The 16,897-nt window shown below is 38.1% G+C and overlaps 1 protein-coding gene across 50 annotated transcripts in view; it reads left to right on the top strand.

Annotated features, from left to right (window-relative positions):
* Positions 1 to 16,897, top strand: part of mycbp2 (MYC binding protein 2) — a 232,201-nt gene that overhangs the window by 180,476 nt on the left and 34,828 nt on the right. For 18 of the 50 annotated variants that reach the window (XM_087266144.1, XM_087266142.1, XM_087266138.1 and 15 more), the window contains 9 exon segments: positions 2,745 to 2,870; positions 12,031 to 13,644; positions 13,756 to 13,925; positions 14,013 to 14,257; positions 14,339 to 14,506; positions 14,611 to 14,768; positions 15,678 to 15,877; positions 16,159 to 16,308; positions 16,416 to 16,576. In XM_087266144.1, the coding sequence (XP_087122270.1) occupies positions 2,745 to 2,870; positions 12,031 to 13,644; positions 13,756 to 13,925; positions 14,013 to 14,257; positions 14,339 to 14,506; positions 14,611 to 14,768; positions 15,678 to 15,877; positions 16,159 to 16,308; positions 16,416 to 16,576 (2,992 nt within the window). 50 annotated transcript variants of the gene reach the window in all.

Below are 16,897 nucleotides of genomic sequence, written 5' to 3'. Positions count from 1 at the left end.
GTGTGTGTGTGTGTGTGTCTATATATATTTATATTTATTTAAGAACAGTTTAGGCTACATGACACAAGTGTAACTTGCCGTTCTATATTCACTGTAAAACAAAGAAGGGCTGGCTAACATTTACTTTAGCGTCCCAAGTTTCGCCGGTAATATCTAAGTTATCTAAGATTGTAGGTTCCCTGTTTCTAAAAATGAAGCGATATTATTATTCCTAAAATCAGAACGCAAATAATGTGATGCATTTTTAGAACCACTGTAGTCCAGATTTTACTCCATTTTTTCAAAAATGGTTCCAAATTGCTCAGCTGCTGTACATCTCCATCTACCATGTTTTGCTTATGAATAAATCTTGAGCTTTGATATGAGAAAATACAGTAGGTACATTCAACATGAGCACGGCTGCAAGCGGTGATCAACAAAAAGTTGAAAACTGAGACGTCAAGCCGGACAGCCGGACCCTTCAGGGCTCAAAGTTGTGGCAATCATGATGACCTATCACATGGCTTCATCTTCATTCATCTTTTTTATGGATATTAACAAAAGATTTACAGTACAATTAAAACAAAAAACTGTCTCTATAAACTAGTTCATTTTTAAACAAAAAACAAATAGGCCTATTACATACAAAGCCATAAGCACAAATTCTAGAAGTTTAAACATCACTCTAGGCTAATACTTCTTGTTTGAATACACTAAAAAGGGGTTTACATTTATTTACATTTATAGATATAAAACTGTCTAATATATATTAGTGTAAAAGCCAAAACAAGGTGTTTTAATTAAGTCTTAAACAATGATTAAGATTATTTTGAATAATGAAAGCATTTTCAAAAAAGCACTTATTCCTGAAATAAGTGAGCTACACTTCAGAGCAGGGGTGTCAAACTCAATTCCTGGAGGGCCGAAGCCCTGCACAGTTTAGTTCCAACCCTGCTCCAACACACTTACCTGTAGGTTTCAAACAAGCCAGAAGAACTCAATTAGTTTGATCAGGTGTGTTTAATTAGGGTTGGAACTAAACTGTGCAGAGCTGCGGCCCTTTTGGAACTGAGTTTGACACCTGTGCTTTAGAGGTTTCCCAGAAAGAGCAGGTACATCAGTGTCACGTTTAACATTTCTGCATAAACGGCTTGACGGGAAAAATATTTTATAATCATAAAAATCTTTTTTTAATTAATTAAGAATTTTTTTTTTTTACTTGAATTGTTAAGAAACCTTTATATGGGTGTCAGGATCAATGATGATAATTATTTTATTACAAGTCTGTAAGACTTATTTGAGTTGATATTTAGGTAATTCACTAAAATAAATCATTTATGGAGCTGAATGCAGTAAATAATCAGTAGAAAAAGGGTCTAAAATAAACCTATGCAGACAATCTAGCCTTTCTAAACAAATTATTTAACAAAACATGATTACTGCTGTACAATATTTGTAGTCTTTTAATAAGCATGATGTGTACAAGATAGAGAGGGTATGAAAAGTTATTTGTTTGTTTTAAAATTTGTAAATCAGAATTTGTCCAATAATAAACCCGAAACACACGTGGTTGCTGTCATGCACTGAGTCTAGCCAATCATGTAATATCAGTGTCGTCATCGCAGTCCTGCAGTCACTCTTTAGATGCTGCTCCGGCTGAATCAATCGTCTGATCTTGGAGCGCTGTCGCAGTACTTTGATGCCACATGTGATAGTCACATGAATTCCACGCAGTGTCAATCTAGACAAAATTTCTAACCGGTATGCACGGCTTTAAGACATATTTTGATCGATCTGCGCTGCATAAGGTCAAACACACCTAATGCTTCAGTCGTCCATTCAGAAAGACATTTGCGAAAGAATCAACTGTTCAAACCACTGAATTGAATGAATGACTCCGTGACAAAGGTAGTTGTAGTTTCAAATCTCATGACATTTTAATTATTGATTTCATTGCATTCATGCCACCTCCTATGAACTTTGTGTTTTTTCTTTGACATCTTTGTTGTGTCAAGAGTAATGTAGTTGATTTAATCTGATTGTAAGATATTCTTCCTGATATTATTTCAGTTTATTTTAAAAAGCTCATGCAGTTGGGCCACATAAGGTAAACAAAGTGTTGTAAATAAAAAGATAAATTTATATTTAATTAATCAAACAGTTGCTGGTAGTCCAAGTCTTACATTTTCAATTGATTAACTGTCCCTTTTAATTACTTGATTTTCTTAAAAATAACATGTTTAAGATTGTTAATGGTTATTTTAAAAAGCATTTTCGCAAATTAAGAATGTGTTTAGAACTATTTTGTTATCATTGTGTGTGTGTGTAGCTACAGAACAACACACAGCCAAGTACCCCCCTCCTGGAAAATGCCTTTTTTTACAATTGAATTTTTTACAATTCGACCATTGCTTAGTCCATAGTATACAAACATAATATGGAAACCAACGGCTGCTTTTTCCAACATATTTTTGAGTTAAACAGAGGAAAAAAGTTCAAACTGGTTTGTTAGGATAAGCAAATGATGACAATTTATATGTTTAGATGGTCAACTATTTTGTGAAGCAGTTCAGACAGTGGGCGAGAAGTGTAGCAGAACGTTTAGCTTACAGTAGCTTAGCATAGATCAATGAGTCAATAGTTTTGCCACACCATAGCTGCAACAGCCGCAATGATATTATGTGTAGTCTTTTATTGTGTTTATATTTTATCAACTTTGTGTCCTTGATAATAATTAATGTTTTTTATTTGTCTCTGTAACACAGAGCAAGCTGTTTTGGAGCACGGAGCACAGACGCCTCCTCCCAGCCCATTCTCAGTTCAGGCGTTTAACAGAGGCATGGCCAGCTCAGGAGCTCAAGGCTTTGACTACGGCATCTCCAACAACAAAGGTGAGAGATGGAAATAAAATGTGATTTATTACTGAGTGACAGTTACATCTCTATTAATATGATTACAGCCCTTTTACCAGTTTACCAACATTTTTTCATATCATGCTCCAGCTTAATATCTGTCATAGTTAATCATATAAATATGTCTTGGGAATGCATTTAACGTTACAAAATTGATTTCAGTCAAAGACTCAAAATCATTTAGGATTTTATTTTAATGTTCATGATTTTATAACTCTGATTAATTAAGTTTTTTTATATTTGAAATTGTCCTATTATTTATTCAATTAAAAATGTGGTACCTAATTATTTGTATTTCTTTCTTTCTTTTTCTTTTTTTTTTGTAAAGTTTCTATTGCTCAAAGTAGGCTAAATCAATAAAATATTTTATCTTTTAGAAATCTAAAATATTTAATTTCGTTTAGAAAAAATATATACATTTTAATGTATTTTAAAATGTAATTTGATTCTTCCGAAATCATAAATTTTGAGCTCATATGTTATTATTTTCTGTATAACTAACTTTACTTGACTTGTTGACCATTACCAGTGTTAAAATAGTTTTTGCCTTATTATTTTTGATGGAATCCAGACTTTTTTTTTTAAAAGAGATACAATTAACATTAAAACTGTGTATGTTGTTTGTAAATGGATGTAAAATTTCAAATCACTGTTTCCTACATTTTTGCATATTAATAAAGGAATTATCCTTATACTTTAAAAAAAAATCATTTGTTAGAAGTAAAAATTGAATCATCTGGTAATTGCTAACAACAGGGGTCCGTTCTTCATACCTCACTTAAATAGTCAGATCCTGAATATTTTAATTTAGATAACTGATCTTTGGTTGATTTGTTCAAATAAATTTGTAAATCCTATTTAAAAATCTGAATAATTTGATCTTAGATTGCTGCATGTGTTTGTTGTGAAGGACAGTATATCAATCCTTGAAATTATTATTAGCAATGCATAGATGACATCCTCTGATTAATATTGACTTATCCATGTAAACAAAATTTATAGTTTGTTAAATATGATATGCAAGAACATTCCACATTTGTTGTGGGCTTTTTGGACAGGCTATCCACTTTGTTACCACTTTTCTAAAGAATTTAGCAATTTAGTTTTACCTTTAAAGCTTTTTTTGAGGAGGGGGATAGCATTAAAGTTTCTTAATCTTGTGGCATAAGGAATGTGCTTTAGTAAAATAAACAAATGACTCAATACTTTAGTTTTAGAACTTTAGTGTATGTTATACCATAATCCACCACAGTTTACTTTACTAAAACTAAAATATACAACAGTATTTATTATCATTTATCAGTTCACTATGTTTATTACTACAGCTTGCTGTATCATTAATTAAAATGTGTCATAAATACTATAGTATATACAGTGCATCCGGAAAGTATTCATATCGCTTTACTTTTTCCACATTTTTATGTTACAGCCTAATACCAAAATGGATTAAATTCATTTATTTCCTCAACATTCTACACACAATATCCCATAATAACAATGTAAAAATATTTTTTTTAAATTGTTGCAAACCTGAAAAGTCGCATGTATATAAGTATTCACAGCCTTTGCTCAATACTTTGTTGATGCAACTTTTGCAGCAATTACAGCCTCAAGTCTTGTTAAATATGATGCCACAAGCTTGGCACACCTGTCTTTGGGAATTTTGGCTCATTCTACTTTGCAGTACCTCTCAAGCTCAGTCAGGTTGGATGGGAAGTGACAGTGTACAGCCATTTGCAGATCTCTCCAGAGATGTTCAATAGGATTTAGGTCTGGGCTCTGGCTGGGCCACTCAAAGACATTCAACGAGTTGTTGTGAAGCCACTCCATTGATATTTTGGCGGTGTGCTTTGGGTCATTGTCCTGCCAGAACCGTCACCCAGTCTGAGGTCAAGGACACTCTGAAGCAGGTTTTCATTCAGGATGTCTCTGTACATTGCTGCATTTTTCTTTCCCTCTATTCTGACAAGTCTTCCAGTTCCTGCTGCTAAAACACATCCACACAGAATAGTTTTGAGAAAATAAATTATTTTAATCCATTTTGGAATATGTGTAAAAAGTGAAGGGCTATGAATACTTTCCGAATGCACTGTACGGTAGAATACAGTTTACTACTGTATGGCTCAAACACTGTCATATTTACTATAAATTACAAGGTTTTTTTTATGTCTGTGCAACATAAAAAATATATATTAACCCCTAAAGTGTACGTTTGAGTCATTAAAAGTACAAAATTGCTCACAATATTGTTATTATTAACAGATATAACTTCACTTGAAATGACACAATCTAATAATGCTTATATGAAATAAGCCTGCTCCCTCACAAGTTTGAGCCAGCAGACCTGTTGCTATGACAAAACAACACCTGGAAGAATTTTAAAATACGAAAGTGTCCTGGACTTGTGTCAAAAAGTCAATAATTAAATGCAGTTAATTGTGTAATCTGCATATGAGGAACAGACCCCTGGTGGAGTTATCCCGTCGCATCTGTGTTTGCAGGACATCAGAGCTTTTTTCTTTTTTAAAGTGATTTATGACCTATTGTTCTTTGAGCTATCACATTCTAATAATATAGAATAATAAATGAAAAATGCACCAAATTATGAGTCATCAAACAGTATCATTTATCTTATTTCAGCTGTGTGGAATCTGAGTAATTGTGTTCTGCATGCTGTGATGTGTGTGCGTCTTGGCTGTTGTCTGTGGCGTGTGAAGGCATCATTGTGTGCATGGGCAAGACTCTGTGTGCTGCAGCTGGGTCTTACCCATTTATTGTCCACTGGCTCTCACCATACTGTTCTCATGCACCGCTGCTAAGTGGCGTTTACCCATAGACTGCTGTCTGATGGGTCCTTCATCACCTCTTATACTCTTAATACTGAATAAAAAGACACCTGGCAAATCCACAGTGCTTAACTAATTGCTTCTTGACTAAAGGTCAACATGAAATTAATATTAACATTTATTAATTCCATTAATACGCATTTCTATTTTAAATGCAAATAATTTAACATCACTCTAAGTAGTACATTTTCCACATCACATAACTCTATTTTTCTAGAGAGGCTTTCCTTTATCGTGCTGATCTAGGATGACCTGGTTATATTTATATATTTACATGAATTTAAAAGTGCAATCTTTTTTTTGTTAGCTGGTTGAAAATTTCTTCACTTTCGAATAGCAATCACTAAATTAAGTGTTTCAATATTCTGTTTTAATATTCTGTTGAAGATGTAGGATCAAGAAAAGTATTAAGTAGGTTCCAGATAGGCTGTTCTACCCATCCAAATACAGTGGTCCCTCGTTATTCGCAGGAGTTCTAAAAATAACCTGCAAAAGGGAAATCTGCGAAGTAGTCAGTTTAGTTTTTACAATTATTATAGATGTTTTAAGGCTGTAAAACCCCTCACTACACACTTTATACACTTTTCTGTGACAGGCATTAACAATTTCACATGTTTCTTGTTTAAACTCTCAAAGCTAAAACTTTTGTATAAAATTAAGTCCAGTATTAAGGTTGATTTATACTTCTGTGTCTAGCGCATGCGTATGCTCCAACACAGTCGAATATTCTTCGCCTTGGCTAACGATGACACTAACGCGCACCTCTCAAAAATGTAACTACATGTCGCAACGATGCTTCAGAAGTGTTATTGCAAAGCAACACAAATAGCACGCAAAAAATTAATGCACGACTACACGCAAGGCATGCACCGTTGGTCGCGCCGATCATATAAACCACGCAGAAGTATAAACCAGTCTTTATCGAATAAAACCAAAGATCAAAGCCAAAATTTCAGGCGCAAACGTTCATCGCTGTTAGCAAAAGGTTCATAAAGCTTGTTAGCTTTTGTACTGATAATGTTGGCATCCAGTGTACTGTTCTCTTTTTCCTGCAGTCACTGATCGACAAAACTAAAGCAGACTCCATTCTGAGTCATAGCTGGGCACCACAGACAAAAGCCATCTTGCGGCTTTGCGTACCCTGATATAAACCTACGTTTACAGTTCAAAAATGGATGGCGCGTCATGGCATGGAGCATCCAGTGTGCGACCCCCCTTTTTACGATGGTCTTGCTAGGGACAGTTACAACATTTTGCATCCTTGTTAGAATTCACACTTCTAGTGATCAAAGATTTATGTTTTTTGGCAAGCTGAACGCATTCTGTACTAAACAGGAGACATGGAGGAGATTAATTGAAAATGGTCTTCAGCAGGGATCACCAAACTTGTTCCTGGAGGTCCAGTGTCCTGCAGATTTTAGCTCCAACCCTAATCAAACAAACCTGAACAAGCTAATCAAGGTCTTACAGGCAGGTATGTTGAGGCAAGTTCAGACCAATCAGGAACACAATGCACTTCTAAAAAAAAAAAAAAAAAAAAAAGAAAAAAAATCTGTGAAATTGCTAGGTCGCGATGGGTGAACTGTGTTATACCGAGGGACCACTGTATATAATGGCCTAGTTCTGCGCAACTAGTTCTCGTAAAAAGGATAATCATCGGCGCATTCACAGATGAAGTTCAGACTTATGATTAATTAAGCTTACAACTTTTTAAAAACGTTTTGTACTGTAATTACTAACTGCACTATAAAGTATTCCCTCTGGTGAATGTTACAAGATGTATAGTAGTGATGTTGTTTAGTACGCATTCATGAGCTCAGGAGGCGTGGCTTTGGATGGTAATTTGCAAGGTGGAACTGTCAGGCTAAAATTAGCATTTTCCATGATCTCCTGTTGCACCTTTAAAAATTTACATTAAAAGGTAGAAAAGGACGAATTATTTTAAAACGCCTTCTTTAGGATGGATTGATTTTTTTTTTAAAGGGTAATTAAAGTCAAAGCGTTTTAATTCAATGTAAACTTACTTCAAAATCGTGTTCCTTTCATGTTAAAATTCTCACTTTTCACAATTCAGTCAGATGCTAATAAGGTAAATTAACAATCTAAATTTTAAAAATGTCATGTTGACTTTACCAGCTTCCCAAAAATTTTTAGATATTAGTAGGGCTGGGTGATATGAAATCGCAAACTTGATTGATCATACCTGCGATACTCATGCACATCTTGTAAGGGAAGCACGGTTGTGTGTTTATGAAAAAATCTCTCCCGAAAGCCAGAGGGCGCTCTTGTGCATAAACTCCAAATCTGAAAAAAAACACAGGAAATCCTCGTAGATATTTACATTAGATCTACCTACCCTGGGTTTGTCTGTTGGAAGGAATGCGTCAGTAGAGCTGTCATTTTAGTACAGGGTGGCACTCCATTGAAATGAATGCAGGATCAAGCTGCATTGGAGGACTGGCCACCCAGAGCCAAAGATATATACACACATATATACATATATCTATGATTGGGAGTTTTCCCGGTGGTCAGTTTGCTAATATTTTTTTTAATTACGAAAATTATAATTTTACATAACTTTTCTACATCAATGGATCAGTGACCACACAGGCATTGCCAACGAAGAGCAAGTGTGTGAGCATGGAAATGTATTAACCTCTATCCCTGTTAAATTTGATCTCATTCATGTCCTGAAAAACACTCCCTCTCCTGCTTTCATTTCTTATTCTAACGTTCTATTCGTTTGTGAAAAAATCTCCATTATGAACGACACGTTCACTTCGCCAACAGTTATACATGTTTCTTGTACTGCAGCATCTTGTTGCAAGTTGGTGCTACTTTGCCTTCTGGTCAGTGCAGTAAGTGACTGTATTATCATCAATAACTTGATGAGCACAAAAGTTTGTAACGTACAAAAACATAAAAAACTAAATCTTACCTATGAAACGTTCTGCTTTTGTGCTTTGTTTCCTTTTTTTGTTTGTTTGTTACTACACCCGTACACCGCGCTAAAGTCCAGCATCTCCACATTGGCTTTGGTCCTAGACTAGTGCGGTGGAATGACATTTGTGCTGGGAGCACTGTATAAATATGGCGGCGCTACTGATGCATGCTCAGAGTCCTTATGCGATGTCTAGTTTATATATCTATGGGAAATCCTTAGCATTGCAGTGGAAACAAAAGATTTAACTGCTTTTATTGGTTCAGCATGACTATTATTCACATGAATCGTCTCACAGATAGATTTATTTTGAACACTCAACGGAAGTTATGAAATGAGTTGGGAGTAAAAACATGTTATTAAATGTGCTATTTTCAGTGCAGCATACACAGCTGTAGTTTACTGATAATCTGTCATTATCACAAAACAATTTTCCTGATTTCATTGTAGTCCAATTAAACCGATTTCTGATTTAAAAGTGATTTTGTATGGCTTTGTCAGCGTACTATGTGTTGTAAACATTACTCCATTTGAAAGCACTTGCTGGAGGTATACTAGAATCAGCTTTACTGACAAAATGCGCATGAAAATCACCTTTGATTAATCACCCAGCCTTATTTCTTAGTTTTGAACATGTTTGTGACCATTTAACTTGCTAGATTACTATTAGAATAATAAATAAATAAAACTTTTCTATGAATTATAAAAGGGATGAAAGCGTAGCATTGGCTTCATCTTCCAATGCTTTATCTGTGACCTTGTAGATGCGTCAGATATGAGGTTTCAGGAAGACCTGACCTATGGCTCGCCCTGCCCATTCCTTATTCCCCTCACGTTGGCTCAGCTGACCCACTCACACACCCCATTACTTCCAGTGAGCGTGCTTGTGTGGGGCGTTAAACTGACTAGCGTTTTTGTATGGCTCCTTCTAAGGATCATATAAGCTACAGCACTCCCATTGTCTTCCGCATTGCAGGTGACCGGCTGAGTGCCATACTGAATTCCATTCAGTCTGGGCCTTTCCTCCCAAGTCCTTCCATTTTTGAGCAAGCTGCCAAACCTCCCACTTCCCTTGTCCACAGCCCATTTGTGTTTGGACAATCCCTTTCCCAGCAGCCTCAACCGCATCCACAGCTTCCGAGTAAGTCTGTCCGTCTATAAAGTAGTGGCGGTGCTTGCTTGCAAAGTTGCTGCTTGTTCTTGTGTTAAGGGCTTATTTATTAGTGTCCCTTAGATTGTATTGAGTTCCATTCAAGCTCATGTCCCCTGCTTTTCTTTTGCCGTCCATCTGCTTGCTTGCCATTTCTGGATCGATTCCTTTCTTTCTCATCTCATTTTAACTTCAGTGGCTGAATAACATTTAAGTTCCTCTTCCACTGTAGCTACTAACTGTGTGTGTTTCTTGTCAGATGTTTTGGTTGACTTATTTATTTTGGCTTGCTTTATGTACAGTGCTTAATTTGATCAATTATTGGCAAAACAATTACCAAGAGGTCCAGGAATCTGTCCACGCAGTCAAAACGAGTAACTGCTTTTGAATTGTAACCCCAAGTGCAATTCAACATACGCCAATGTCTGCATAGGATAATTGAGATTGGGTTTTTTGTTTTTAGGGGGATGTACAAGTGTCTCAATATTTTCCACAGCCAGAATACTCTTAAATCTGCATTTCAGATTCATTACCATTCCCCACTGAACCATTTTATCCGGACTATTTTCTCACCCATCCTGCACTGGTTGATGCCCTGTTTTTGGTCTTGTGCCTGCCAGTCTCTGTCTCTCTCATGGTGTCTGTCCTTCCTGTTGCTCTTTCTTTATTCATGTCTTTTCCAGACTAGATACTTCTCTGGCCTTATTAACATTCATCTTGGGTGAACTAAATATAAATTTGATAGGTTTTTAAGACTTTATTCATTCACCTCAAGGCTTTAGTTAGGGACCAGTTTGGAATGGGTTTATTAATGGGCTTAAAAATAAATAAAACTGTATCACAAAAAATTGCACAAAAAACTTTTTTTTTTTTTTTAGATAGAACAGCTGTAGAACACCTATGGTGCTTGAATAGAAGCAATTTATTTAACTCTCAAGGCCTTTACTCTAAGGATCAGGGGTCAAAGCCAGCTCCTGGAGGGCCGCAGCCCCTACAATTTAGTTCCAACCCTGCTTCAACACACTTACCTGTAGGTTTCTAACAAGCCTAAAGCACTCAATTAGTTTGATCAGGTGGGTTTAATTAGGGATTAAACTAAACTGTGCAGTGCTCCGGCCCTCCAGGAACAGGATTCGACGCCTGTACTCTAAGGCTTTATTTCACTCTACAAAATAAAGGTATGAGAGCTGGGGCAGTACCTTTTCAAAAGGTAAGGATTTGTACCTTAAGGGTATATACTGTATCAGCACCTCATTTTTTTATTAATATGTACTCTTGAGGTATCAGTATGGAACATATATGCATTTTTTTTTTTTTTAAAGTATTGCCCCAGTGACAGTTCATGTACCTTTATTTCTGAGAATGTGAACAGAGCACATGGCATAGTAAGCTATACATTTGGTCCTACAATCTTGAACCCTCTACTTCTGATTAGATTATCCAAGATAGTTGCAAAATTCAGGTGTAAATGGGGTCAATGGGGTTTTCTGATCTAGTACTCTTTCTTTTACTCTTCATCATTCATTAGCTTCCACTTTCTCTCTCATTTTCTGATTGTTTTCCTTGGTTCAAGCCTTGTTGCTCACTTTCCTTGCCACTGTTTTCCGCTGTAGATGCTTCATCACGCAGCCTTGCTTCACGTGAGCGTGTGCACAAAAGCAGTGCGACCGGCCCTGGCACCGCTCTGTCATCTCTTGTTCTCAGACAAAAGGGTGGGTAATGCATGTCTTCTCCTGGGAGCACCCTGGAGATTCACTACAGGGATGGGTTTCATGTCATCCTCTCTTCCATAGTCCATTTAGTTCTGCTGTTAGGCATGGCAACAGAGTATGTAGTGCTTTGGAATATATGTGGGGACAGTTTTTCAGGCTTGAAAAAACATTTCCCATGACCTGGGTGCTTTCCATTTGCATCTTGCTACCTTCAAATCTTATACTTTATTCTTATGTAAAGAAAAGTTGTTCAGTAAATAAATTTAAGATCCTTCTTGGATGTCAGTGGAGTCTTTATGTTTTTTTCATCTACCATTTTACATTTTGTTCCTTACGTTACTGTTGTGTTTTCCCCTTACATTTTCAGGTGCCATGTTTATTTTATTGTCTTTTTATACACATGTAAATGAGGCCTTACAAGCCTTTGTGAGGGTGCCCTTTGTATTAATGCTTTGCAAATTGGTAACTCTTGATGTGTTACAATACGCAGGTGACAGAGATAACATGGCCAGTTGGTCTGTGTCTCCAGGCAGCAAACATCGTCAAGAGAGCCGATCCTCCAAAACCGACAGCCACTCAAACCGATCTGTTGACCAGGTGAAGAGCAAGAACAACGAGAGTCTGTCTGCCAGCGAAGCCCTCATTCTGAAATCAGATACAGGCAAATTGCGGTCTGACTCTCACAGCCGCTCCCATTCTCCTAACCACAACACTCTTCAAGCCCTGAAAGCTGATGGCAGAACCTCAGGACTTAGGGCTGAGTCTCCAAACCCTGGCTCCCGATCCTCCTCACCAAAACAAAAGACCTTCACTTCAGGGAGATCTAGCCCTTCTAGCACCAGTTCCCCACGCTCATCATCTCCTCATGATAAGAACCTGCCCGCCAAAGTTAGTCCTTCTAAAGTTCACCTGGATCCACCGCGCGAGAGATCCAAATCGGACTCTTATACACTAGATCCTGACACTCTTAGAAAGAAGAAGGTCCCTCTTATGGAACCTCTAAGGGGCAGGTCTACATCCCCGAAGCCAAAACTCCCACCCAAAGAGAGCAAAGGAGGTAGCAGCAATGCAGAAAACCGAGCCCCTTCTCCCCATGTAGTTCAGGAAAATCTCCACAGTGAAGTAGTGGAGGTATGTCGGTCTAGCGCCTTGCTATCCAATGATGAAGGCAATGATGAGAATTCAGAGTTGCACAATGCTGAAGAAGGCTCCTCCAAGGTCCATTTTAGCATTGGAAAAGCGCCAGTCAAGGAAGAACTTGAAAGTCGCTCTTCACCCAAAGTCAGCCGTAAAACCTCTAGCAGGCATGTAAGACCCAAAAAAGACAAATCAGGGCCACTCTTTAAGGGGGAAAATGTGCGTCCCACTGAACCTGCCAAGCAAGCCATGTCACCTTCTGTCGCTGAATGTGCCCGTGCTGTTTTTGCTGCCTTTCTGTGGCATGAGGGTATTGTACATGATGCCATGGCATGCTCTTCTTTCCTCAAGTTCAACCCTGAGCTGACCAAAGAACATGCACCTATCCGTAATTCCCTCAGCTGCCAACAAGGTTTTGATGAAAAAGAGAGCAAACTGAAGAACCGGCACTCTCTGGAGATCTCCTCAGCCCTCAACATGTTTAACATATCACCACATGGCCCAGACATTTCCAAGATGGGTAGCATAAACAAGAACAAGGTCCTTTCCATGCTAAAAGAGCCACCCTTGCCTGAGAAATGTGAGGATGGAAAGGAATCTGTCTCTTATGAGATGACCAGTCACTCCTCCATGAGGTCAAAATCCATTTTGCCTCTTACTCTCCAGCACTTAGTAGCCTTCTGGGAGGACATATCAATGGCTACCATAAAAGCGGCTACACAGAACATGATCTTTCCAAGTCCAGGATCCAGTGCTATCCTTAAAAAGAAGGAGAATGAAAAGGACAGCAAGAAGACAAAGAAAGAGAAGAAGAAAAAGGAGAAAGCTGAGGTACGCCCTAGGGGAAACCTCTTTGGGGAGATGGCGCAGTTAGCTATGGGAGGTCCAGAAAAGGATACCATCTGTGAGCTCTGTGGAGAGTCTCATCCATACCCTGTTACATACCACATGCGGCAGGCCCACCCAGGTACAGTGCCAGATTGGGTATTACTTTATTCTTTACTGTTCAGATGTTCCAAAACGTATACAGACAATTTAAGGAGATTATTCATTAGTATTCTTTACTTTGTCCTTTCAGGATGTGGTCGGTATGCTGGAGGTCAAGGCTATAACAGTATTGGTCACTTCTGTGGAGGCTGGGCTGGAAACTGTGGTGATGGTGGGATTGGTGGAAGCACCTGGTACTTGGTGTGTGATCGTTGCCGAGAGAAGTATCTGAGAGAAAAACAAACAGCTGCTAGAGAAAAGGTATAACTGTCATGGTCATTGTATAGAACTCCATAATATGTGTAGATATTGCATGCCTAATAATTGTTTCTTGGGTTTTTGAATAAGGTTAAGCAGTCGAGGAAGAAACCTCTCCAGGTGAAAACGCCACGAGCTCTGCCTACAATGGAGGCCCACCAAGTGATCCGTGCGAATGCACTTTTCCTTCTTTCTCTAAGCAGTGCTGCTGAACCTAGCCTGCTTTGCCATCACCCACCCAAACCTTTCCACAGTCATCTGCCAAGCCTCAAGGAGGGAGTGTCTGAGGAACTACCCAACAAGATGGGCTGCCTCTATTTGCAAACCCTAGCCCGGTAAATATCTTTTTTTAATGGCAGCTTTGTTGTAGAAATTTTATGTAACATATTGAGTAATTCTCAATGTGCTTTTTGCAGCCAACACACAGAGAACTTTGGAGTCTATCAAGATGACAACCTTTTTCAGGATGAGATGCGTTACCTGCGGTCTACTTCAGTTCCTGCTCCTTATATCTCAGTCACTCCAGATGCCTGCCCCAATGTTTTTGAAGAGCCAGGAAGTAACATGAAGTCCATGCCACCAAGGTACTATGACAACCTACCTGCTCTAGTAACCAAGTTTCCAGTGAGAGCTTACTGTCTGGCTACTCTTGTTGTCTTTAAACATTATTTGACTTTGTTTACTTTAGTTTGGAGACAAGTCCAATCACAGACAGTGACACAGCCAAGCGAACAGTATTCCAGCGCTCATATTCAGTAGTGGCCTCTGAGTATGATAAGCAACACTCAGCCTCTCCAGCAAGGGTTAAAGCAGTGCCAAGACGAAGAGTTCACAGTGGAGATGCAGGTATTGTGTTGTTGTACAGTACAATTGCAAATGTAATAATTGCTTTCACTAATTAGCAAACAACATTGCCTGTATTCTGATGCTCCGTTCACACCAGACGCAGATGAAGTGTCAAGGGGGAGAGATTTACATGTTAAGTCAATGCAAAGACACAAATAGACATCCTGCGCAGCGATACACACGAATAGGGCTGTGCAAATGATTTGATTCGCGCGAATGAAGCGGCGCAAGTTGAGCTTTTTGCGCATTTGACTCACTTAAAGGTGTGTTTTGCGCAAACCGCTCAAGTTGAAAAATCTCCAATCAGGAGCTTTCTCTTGTAAGGGTGTGACTGTGACGTAGCGCCTGTTGTTGCTAACACCGGGCAACAGTTCCGGATGCGGATCCACGTCTATAGTAAAGTGAATTTGACGCGCAAATGAAGCGAGTAAACTCAAAATGTAGCGCGTTTTATTTGCGCATTGTGTGAAGACAGCATGACAAACTGTTTACATGTTGTCAGGTTTTTGCCTGCTATTATAGGACTGGGTTTTACAGGCAGAGTTTGTTTAGTATAAATTAGTTGGGTATGTTACTCTGTATATTTTCCTTTTGTTATAGGCTTTTATTCGAAGCAAATTGCATTGCATTAATGGTATACATTTCGTTGGTTAGTGCACCTGGGAATCGAACCAATTTGTTTGTTGTTGTCTAAAATGCACTAATAAACTGATGCATAGCAATAAACTGCCATATTTAAGCACTCAAATGAATCATCATAGCAATATTAGCCCAGATCTTTCCATAATTATGTTTGTTTTGTGTTTACCACAAAAATGTTGGTATTTTGTTAAAATGCAGTATGGCAAGTTAGGTTTAATGGTTTAAAGTTAGGTTTAAATGCATTTAAGAGATTGCCTTTTTCTACAGAAGTTGGGTCATCGTTGCTTCGTCATCCTTCTCCTGAGTTGTCTCGACTGATCTCAGCCCACGGCTCTCTCAGCAAGGGTGAACGGAACTTTCAGTGGCCTGTGTTGGCATTTGTCATCCAGCATCATGACCTAGAGGGCCTGGAGGTGGCTATGAAGCATGCACTCCGCAAATCAGCCTGCAGGGTGTTCGCCATGGAGGTCAGCAATATTTTCCTCTGACAATCACTCTGACATTTTGATTAATATCATCACTGTTTTTTTTTCTTTTGTTCCAAATTTTGCAAACATAGTTGATTATAGTTTGAATATCATCCTTGAGTTAAATAATTCCTTGAAATAACTTGAATTACCTTTATATATTAGGTCACTGATGAAAGATTTATAAACCCCTGAATAAACAGCTAGAAAAGGAATAGAAATGCATTGGTCAGTATCGATGAAAGATTTTAGGAACCATTTGTTCTGCATTTCCTTCTTAGGCGTTTAATTGGCTGCTGTGTAACGTTACGCAAACCACCTCCCTCCATGATATTCTGTGGCACTTTGTGGCATCTCTGACTCCTTCTCCTTTTGAGACTGAAGAAGAGGAGGATGAAGAGAACAAAGGGAACAAGGAGAACCTTGAACAGGTGTGGAATAACGATAACAGTGTGAATATTTTTATTTATTTATTTATTTATTTTAATGAAACACCATTCACTTGAGAATTCTGACACATTTTTCCTTTATCTTGCAGGAGAAAGATTTAGGTGTCTGTGAGCACCCCCTGTCTGACATTATCATCGCCGGAGAAGCAGCTCACCCGCTCCCTCACACTTTCCACTGTCTTCTCCAGACCATATCTGACCTTATGATGTCACTTCCCAGTGGAAGCTCACTTCAGCAGATGGCCCTGAGGTAACATCTTAGGGTTCATAGAGACACCATTAGCTAGTTGCTATTACGAACTACATAGCAACATGATAAATATAACACACAATATTTTAGAAACAACATAAGGCTGTTGTAGCCATCTTGGATGTGTATATTTTAATGCAAGCTTGACAACTTGTATAAACATAAACATTCATCGGCTTACTGTGTATACATCTATAGAAACTTCCATCAACACCTTAGCAACTGAATAGACACATGAAAAATACAATTCAGAACACTGTAGTTACCATATAGCAAAGGCTTAGAAAGAACTTAAGGTTCATTTCTGATGAATGGTACTAA

The sequence above is a fragment of the Danio rerio genome, chromosome 9 (assembly GCF_052040795.2).
Source record: "Danio rerio strain M-AB ecotype USA chromosome 9, GRCz13ab, whole genome shotgun sequence".
Lineage (NCBI taxonomy): Eukaryota > Metazoa > Chordata > Actinopteri > Cypriniformes > Danionidae > Danio > Danio rerio.
The sequence above is the reverse complement of the archived record's forward strand: the minus strand, read 5'-3'. Positions and strand labels throughout refer to the sequence as shown.